This window comes from Cryptotermes secundus, unplaced genomic scaffold (genome assembly GCF_002891405.2).
Source record: "Cryptotermes secundus unplaced genomic scaffold, Csec_1.0 scaffold1079, whole genome shotgun sequence".
In the NCBI taxonomy this organism is placed as follows: Eukaryota; Metazoa; Arthropoda; class Insecta; order Blattodea; family Kalotermitidae; genus Cryptotermes; species Cryptotermes secundus.
The window spans coordinates 730962-739855 of NW_019720729.1; the positions used below are offsets into that span (position 1 = coordinate 730962).

Sequence of the window (8894 nt, forward strand, 5' to 3'; positions counted from 1 at the left end):
TTTTACTAAAACCGAAACATGTAAGGCAAGAGTGAGAAAGAATGTGACCTAAAAAACATTTTTACACTCGACGGACTTTGTATTGATTTTATGTATAATAGTGTAACGGACCAAAAATGAAACAATTCAAAATAGCTAAACTGTTCTTATGTCTGACAAATAGAAAGTCTTTTTCTGGACCAAGGAAAGGGAGAAATCCTGAGATTGATGCCGCTGTTTTAGAGTATTTCAAACATTTACACAATAAATGATTACCTGTAACTGGGGAAGCCTTAATGTCAGAAGCAAATGAATATGCTAGAAACAGTATTATACCTTTCAAGGCTAATTGTAGATGGTGTGAAAAGTTATGAAATGAGGAAGCTTATCAGTACTATGAAGGGCGAAAATTAGTCAAAAACTTCCTTCGGAATTTGAAACTGATCTGTTTGAATTTCAGCATCTTGTTATTGAACAATGCCAAAGGAATAAGTATCCTTTAAGCCAAATTGGCATAACAGACGAAAGTGCAGTTTATTTTGACATGCCTTGCAATTATACCATAAATTTCAGAGGAGAAAAAGCAAGTGGCAATGGAAACCACAGACTGTGAAAAGTTACATGTACATCAAGCCATGTATGACCACAAATAGCAATAAATTACCACAATACATAATATTAAACAGAAAAACAGTACCAAAAGAAAATTTTTGCAAATGTGATAGTTTGCGCCCAGAAAATTTCATGGATGACATTGGAGTTAATGGAAGACTGGCTTGGATGTGTGTGGGAATGTTGGCCTGGTGCATTATCAAAATCACGTAGTATGCTTGTGATGGATGCGTTTCATAGCCATCTCTCTGATAGAATCAGAAATAGGTTAAGGAACAAAAAACACTGGTCTAGTAATAATTTATAATGGCATGAGGTTCAGTTAAACCACTTGATATGTCAATTAACAAACCCTTCAAGGATCTTGTCCATAAAAACTGTGATGCCTGGCTGAATAAGACTCATTTACACCTAGTCACAAAATAAAAAGAGCATCAGTGTCAATAATAGTGGAGTGGATATCAAAATCATATTTTAAAGTGCTGTCTGTCTAATGCGGAAATGGAACACAAGATGGCAGTGAACAAATGGTGAGAGTGCATCATCTTCACAAAATGAAAATGTAGCTGAAGGATCATTGGATGAACTTTCTGATTAAATAAAAAAGATAGAAAGGAATGTGCATGTAGTGAAAATTTTAAATTTCCATTTCATTCTGGTGTATTTTCCATTACTTTTCATTCCTTGCTTCTAAAAATTTCTCATTTTAGTTGATGTGTTCTAAATAAACTCATTGAAATAAATACACCTTTCTGATTTCTTCTTAAAACCCTCATTTAGAAATTGGTTGTGTCTTAAATTCGAGGACACATTGTATTCAAAGTAATACAGTATATTGATCTAAGTTTCTTGGGGTGGGGTGAGACTGAGTCCACTTGGTACTGTGGCCACTACTGGCATATTGTACCTGCCCCAGATGACAGATTATGATGATTGTGGAGTAGTTATGGAATGAGAATTGGCAGGGAAACTGAAGTACTTGGAGATAACCTGCTATTTTGTCCACCACAAACCCCACATGACCCGACCTAGGCTCAAACCTGGGCCGCCATGGTGGGAAGCTGGCAACTAACTGCCTGAGCTATGACACGGTCTTATAATGTTCTTATTTGTAAGTTCTAATCACATCTGTTATGACAGTATTTTGTTATACCTACACCGTAGATACCTAAATATGCTCTCATCTGAAATATTTTTTAAGTATAGTAGTCACACTGTCAAAAGTAAAGTAATCCCTGTGCTTAATTAAGTTCATGCCATCAAGATAGATATGGGAGTGGAGGAAGAGCCCCATGCATTCTTAACTTGAACATTAGGTGGAGATGAGTGGTCAGCTTCATACCTCTTCTGCTTTACCTCCAGGAAGGAAACCCTGGTACCCATGGGCTAATAACCTGGGTAGACCTTGCAACATTCAGGACACTTTGGAGATGTGAAATATCTCTTTCCCTGCTGAGAATTGAACCAGGATTACTGTGTACCAACCATGCTATCCCAGCTAGACAGTGTTGAATATAAATAATTATATAAATAAATGAATATTTTTTCTTCTGACTTACTTGGTAGTCCTGTAACAAATCTCTTTCCTTTAGGGATGTTGTAAAACATTCAATTTTAGGTTATGTTAACTGTTTTAGTAAACAGTCTTCTTGGATGTGACATCATATAATCTGGTAGATATATAATGACATTTTGGAGGTATGTACTGCCTCCATATTCAGGACTGAAGAGTAAACTGAGGAAGCAAGCAATAGACAGCGTTCCAACAAAGTATTGGTAAACTTCTACCAGACTATAGAGTGTCATGTTCCAGAAGAAGGCACTTATCTGTAGAACTGTTTGCAGGACAACAATTTATTTCCTAATTGAGAGGATTACCTCCATTTAGAAGTTTTGCTTTAACCTTTAAACGACTAAAGACAACGTATGTCGTCGCAGATAGTAAAGGCAGCGGTACGAATGACGCCACGTGGTGTCGCAAAGTCCGTGCGTGCGGACGTTATTTCAAATACATTTTTAAGGTAGAAAATAATGTCCTACTTATATAATTTTTGGCCACCATCTGCATGGAGTGTCTGTCTTCCCACCTGCGTCATCTGCCAGAATGTTGCCTTCGTGTGGAATTCTCAAAAAAAATCCGGAAATGCAGAGTCCGATTTCGCACTTCACGTACTTTGTCCTGACGGTCTTTCGTTTCCCAAGCGAAAAGCGCACACGACACCTCAATTGCGAAGTAGAGGAAGTCGGCCAGTGATGTGGTTTGGCCTTCTATAATCGAGAAATCTCCGATAAAAGGGCAGGGGTTCGACCCCTGGTCGCACAGTCCGCGCGTGCGGACGTTATTTGAAATACATTTTTAAGGTACAAAATAATGTCCTACTTACATAATTTTTGGCCACCATCTGAATGGAGTGTCTGTCTTCCCACCTGCGTCATCTGCCGAAATGTTGCCTTCGTGTGGAATTCTCAAAAAAATCCGGAAATGCAGAGTCCGATTTCGCACTTCACACACTTTGTCCGGGCGGTCTTTCGTGTCCCACGCGAAAAGCACACACGACACCTCAATTGCGAAGTAGAGCAAGTCGGCCAGTGATGTGGTTTGGCCTTCTATAGTCGAGATATCTCCCATAAAACGGCAGGGGTTCGACCCCTGGCCGTTGATGGCGAGGTGGACCCCTAACAGCATGTTCCGCAAAAGAGCGAGACGAAATTCTCAGTGTGACAACAGGATGTAACTGTTCAGACCAAGGAGATGGAAAAATAGCTTATTTGTCCATTTCCAGGTTCGACAACAGATGCTATAACTGTTTGGCACAGTTTGCCCACAGCTCCACCTGAATAATTATTCACACTCCTCGTGCCACGCTGGTGTGGTGGTCCCCAGGTTGCCGACGAATAGCTAGACAGAACACTTCCAGTTACGAACCAAGCACTCAGTGTAATGAAACTGTATAAAGAAATGTAATCTTAGTGTGCAGCCGAGCCATTCGCCCACTCTTCATTCCACAAGAATTACGTCATGGTACGATCACACTTTGAAATTACGCTCGACTGAACGCTTCCAGCCACGAAGCTATTACGGTGTGTGTTCATACAGTAACACGATTTCATAAAACAAACGCTAGCCTTCAACTCTACAAGAACAGTACACGTATTGTTTAGAAGAACTCTATATGCAACAACACGTGACTTTATATCATTCGTCCACCGTCCACATTCTAGTAGTAGTACGTCATTTAGCCTAAGATAAACTCTAGACACAACATCCGTTGTATTACCGTGACTTCCACAAGTGTCCTCATCAGGCAACTTGCATTCAGGGGTATCCATAACGTATGGATTCTTGCACAGAAACAAGAAACTGGGAAATTTCTTCTTTGGAGTCAGTGCAAAAATTTTAACATGTTTCATACAATCTGTAATTTACAATATCTGATTCTATATTCTTTCGAGAAAAAAACAGCGTTTATTTCGTTCGTTTATCACAGAAATTGCAGAAATAGGAGCAAATTTAGTAAGTCACTACAGTTTTTACGGATTTCTAATCGCGGGTATTTAAATATATTCCGTACGGCTGCCTTTACCGGAATTTAAATGCCCGTAGGATAAGCGTTAATTACATATTCTTTGTGTTTAATTTGTTTGGCAGTATTCGTATTTGGGATACTCGTGCAGCTCCTAGCAAAGCTTGTATGCTGACTGCAAATTGTGCTCATGAAAGGGACGTTAATGTTATCAGCTGGAACCGAAATGAGCCTTTTATAGCTTCAGGTGGTGATGATGGAATGTTACATATATGGGACCTGAGACAGTTTCAGGTGGGTTTTATTCAGGTTCTGCTGATGTGTAAGCCCATAAAAGATATCTGTAACACAGTTCAGTGACTCATACAGTAAGATGTGATGCCAAGTTGTTTGGCAGCTGGGTGTGAATATTTCAAAGGGAACATCTGCCATAGTGAGCACCTCATGTTTCACCCTATGGACATTGTGATTGGAGAGATTCATTGAACCATGGAAGAGTTCTCACAGAAATCATTGAAGTGGTTAAGACACATTGGTCTTAACAATTTTTTCACAGAATTTCTGAATGTACCCTGTACTATTGAGAGCTAAGATAGCTCTCTTGATATAATGACAGGCTTTGGGCTGGGATTCAATTCTTGGCAAGGTTGAGAGGCTTGCTTCTACTTCATAGTGCCCAGACTGGCTATGGGGCTTACCCAGCCTGGTATCCAGTGGGCACCAGGGGTTCTTTCCCCAAGGGTAAAATGGCAGGGTTGTGAAGTTGACCACTCACGTTCATCTAGTGCCAAGGTCATGAATGGTGGAGCTACACTTTTGCTCCCCCATACAATTTATGCCTGGGTGCTAAATTAATTAATTAAGCATAGGGACAACTTTACTTTTACCCTTACCATGCATTCTTAGCTGTCATTGTCTTTACTTAAAAATGTACATGGCTTTATATCCTTGCCAGCAAATGGTATATAAGGTCTAACAACATCTTGTGGTTTTTTTTTCTGAATAGGAGACATTTTGCTAAAATGGCCATCAGGCAGGAGCTGAACCTCACCTGTCTGGCAGGGAATGTTCTAAACATGTACCTACCTTAGGCAGAAACTGCATTACTTACTTACACTGCTTTGCCACTTCAAGATGGAGCAGTAGTGAGGTTACGTAGGATCAGGCCTGTGCTGAATCTCAGCTATTGCTGGTTTCTCACCATGGAGGCCCAGGTTCATTCCCAGGGAAATCCTTGTAGGATTTTTTGTGAAAGACGTGACACTGTTGCAGGTTTCTGACCAAGTACTTCATCATTTCCTTGACATTTACCACTCCATTAATGCTCCATACTCTCATCTCTCCTCTGAATCTGGTACAGTGCACCCATTTGTGGCTGCAGTACCAAGGGATCCGTCCTTATCCAACCTCAAGAATAAAAAATGAACAATAGGTGTGGTCAGAGATGGTTGTATTTGGCCTTTGCAGAATTATGTTGCACAAGAGTTGTAAGTCAGAGATTGTATTTCATGTCAGTTATTCATTATTTCTTGCCATTTGTGTTAAGTTATGTATTTTTATGGCAGAGTGAGTCTCCAGTAGCAACGTTTAAGCATCATACCCAGCCGGTAACCACAGTTGAGTGGCATCCCACTGAAGCCACTGTGTTTGCCTCTGGAGGTTGTGATGATCAGATTGCATTATGGGACCTTGCTCTTGAAAGAGATACTGAGGATTGTGAAGATGATATCAAAGTAAGTTAATATTTTCATTTGTAGGGATCCAGTTCCCTTTTTTAAACTCTTTCAATATCATGTTTTTAGTTCAGACATCATTAGTATAGACATTAACCTCTTCACCTCTGCATTTTTTAAGAATTGACATATCCTCAAGCCAGACTTCACTTTTATTTTTTTCCCTACAGATATGGAAGTCACTTCAGATTTTACATGCATATATAAACCACAACTACTTTTATTGTTATGCTCTTGAGTTAACGTCCTTTGAGCAAGTATGAAAATTTAAAGATTCATAAAACAGAAGTGTGTTCAGCATTGCTGTGAAGAAACAAACAGAACTTGAAACAGGTGAATTCAAGTTTGGCCTGGTGAAAACATCAGAGAAACATGAGTATAATTAGGGTTGAACCTGATAAAGTTACCCAGTCTTCATAAAACTCTGAACAGCGTGCCTTTGGAGAAAATTACTTTTCATGCTTCTGAACTTCCTCTTGTCAACAATATGAGCATGGTTGTTTTGTTTCTTGAATACTGGGTGCAATTCGAAGTAGGTTCTTGAAGTTCTGGCATTTGATAGATTGTATGGCTTTGGGTATGTTAGAGAACATTTAGACTAGGGATGCCTTTGGTCCTGATATTATGTTTGAAAAGGTAACAGAGAAGCAGAACTGATGAAAGAGATTAAGACTGAATTTCTGAAAACTAAAATACTGTACTTAGAGAAATGGAAGGTGAATTCCTTTGAAAGTAAGCTCTTTCATTCAGCATATAAAGAGTTTTTCCAACTTTGCTGCCAGTTGTTGAAACATTGCATTGTGTTAAATCATTTGCACACAAATTTTTTTAAATTTTTAATTTTTTCCCCCAGAATTTGTATAGGGTGGGAGGTGACATGTAATACCTTGTTTATAGCCAAAAATTGCTGCACAAGCCAGGTTAAATGAGCGTGTGTTCTGTAATGGTGGATTTGCAAGTTCCTGGTTTCCCTGTTTTTCCTCTGCTTATGACATGCTGCACACATATTTCTCAGCTCTTGCAAATGGAAATGAGGTTTAATAGTCTGACCTTTTGGGGCACTCTTATGATCAGACCTGTACAGATCCTGGGATCCAGGTGCAAAGAATTGTTTCCTTGTTACTGCTAGCACATGATCCATCATAGTTGACTAGCAGAATAGTTTCTCTTTTACTTTCCTATCCTTTATCCATGTTACAGTATTATTTCCTTCCCTACTTTCTCCCATATTGCTTTCCCACCCCTTTTTGTTATTCCTATTGCCCCCTTCTTCCATCTTCTTTACATTAAAATAGTCCCCTGTTCTTCCATTCCTTTATCCCTTTATGTTCCTGTGTTTCCTATATATTCCTTTCTCATCCCTTGTATTTGTGTGCTCTCAGTATCCTAGCAGTGATGTGTTTGGCTGTTTAATGTTTGTATGTAGATGTCTCAGTTCTATCAAAAAAGGTCAGATTTCCTGTCTCAGGCATATTGCTTTTTATTCTGGCTTATTCTGGATTTATAGGAAATTTCTGCAGGCCTGTTTGTAATGTACAGTATTATTGTAACTGAAGAAAACAATGTCACTTTGGTTTTGCTTTGCCTTTGGTGAGCTGTCTGTGGGCATGATATGGGTGGGGATTTCCACTGTGATGATTGCAGTTTTAATTTTGGGGTTATGAGCATATTTTCATATAAACTTGTTTCATTAACACTGTTTTTATGTTTTCATCAGTGTCTCGACATGTCATTACAGTGAATTCTAAATTTTGTGTTCTGCATTTAGTGAAACCCTATCTTGATGAAAACAATTTGAAACCGGGTCTAGAAAACTTACATTACAGAGTTGACATACATTGTAATGAGAGTTGATGGAGCACCAGAGTTCTGTTGTTTGTGGACACACTAGTATGATATCTCATGACCGCACAATTTGTATACGTGCTCATCCAATAAAGGGCTTGGTGCTTACCATATTGGTTCTGTTAAATGATACTGATGCTAAGCTGAGAGACTTTTTTATCAGTGAAACATCAGGAAAAAAAAAGATTTCACATTTCAATAAATATGGGAACTGGAAAGGGAAGAATAATACTTAATATTTTGTTCATGCAGCCACCTTATGTGGACGTGTGTCCGAGCGACTCTGATGTAGTATCAGCGCCTAAAGTGTTGGAAGGTTTATTATTATTATTATTATTATTATTATTATTTGATATGGGGGACTTCCACTGCAAGTTGTCAGGCTGTTCTTATCTTGTGCCATATTGACTCATAATGAAGACCACCTTACATAAGACCATTAGTGGACATTTCCATGTATGTTATGAACTGTTAATCCAATTTTATAAACGACTGCAAGGAAGCATAATAAATTTCATAGAACACCACTGAAAATCTTGTGAACTACATTATGGAATGCACTGTTTTCACTGTTTGTCTGGGCATTCACAACTGTTTGAACCTTACAACCCTACCAGGTCTTTTGTTTAATTTCATTAATTTGATATTGCCAGAATATGTGTCATTAGAATAGAATCATGATTAAATATGACATTTTTATGGTATGCATCTTGTTGTATACATCAGTTCTATGGTTTTTGTNAGCCGAGCCCCGTAACCGGGTAACTATGCAAGGCGAATCAACAGCGGTGACGTAACAGGATGACGTGGCACTCATTACGCAACAAGCAAGCACTGCAGCTATATAAGTGAGCTGCACAGTGGCTGCGAGTCAGTTATAAAGTAACAATCGCGGAGTTGAAACAGAGCTACAGCCGCGTGTGCGATAACCCGTGATAACCAGTCATATCTGGAGAGTGTAATTCAGGGAGACTTATATAGCTCCCGCGTTATTAATACGTGAAGACTCTTGAAGAGAGTGTGAAGAGATTTTGTTGTAGGGTTTGTAAAGTGTGGAAACCCGTAATATTGTGATCATTAATTATAGCCGTTATTTGTAGATTGTTAAATAAACCAATTAACCATCTCTACGGCGTCTTCAGTAACGTAAACACGTTACATTGGTGTCAGAAGTGGGATCAGTAACGTAAACACGTTACAT

General features: G+C 38.9%; 1 protein-coding gene across 2 annotated transcripts in view; it reads left to right on the top strand.

Moving 5' to 3' along the window:
- LOC111872977 (glutamate-rich WD repeat-containing protein 1) overlaps positions 1–8894 on the top strand; it is a 26721-nt gene that overhangs the window by 14370 nt on the left and 3457 nt on the right. The window contains exons 6-8 of one of the 2 annotated variants that reach the window (XM_023867326.2): positions 4241–4409; positions 5681–5848; positions 6019–7998. In XM_023867326.2, the coding sequence (XP_023723094.1) occupies positions 4241–4409; positions 5681–5848; positions 6019–6111 (430 nt within the window). In that variant the 3' untranslated portion in view covers positions 6112–7998. Of the gene's footprint in view, positions 1–4240; positions 4410–5680; positions 5849–6018; positions 7999–8894 lie in introns of those variants that run through there. The other variant, XM_023867316.2, reaches the window with a different exon arrangement.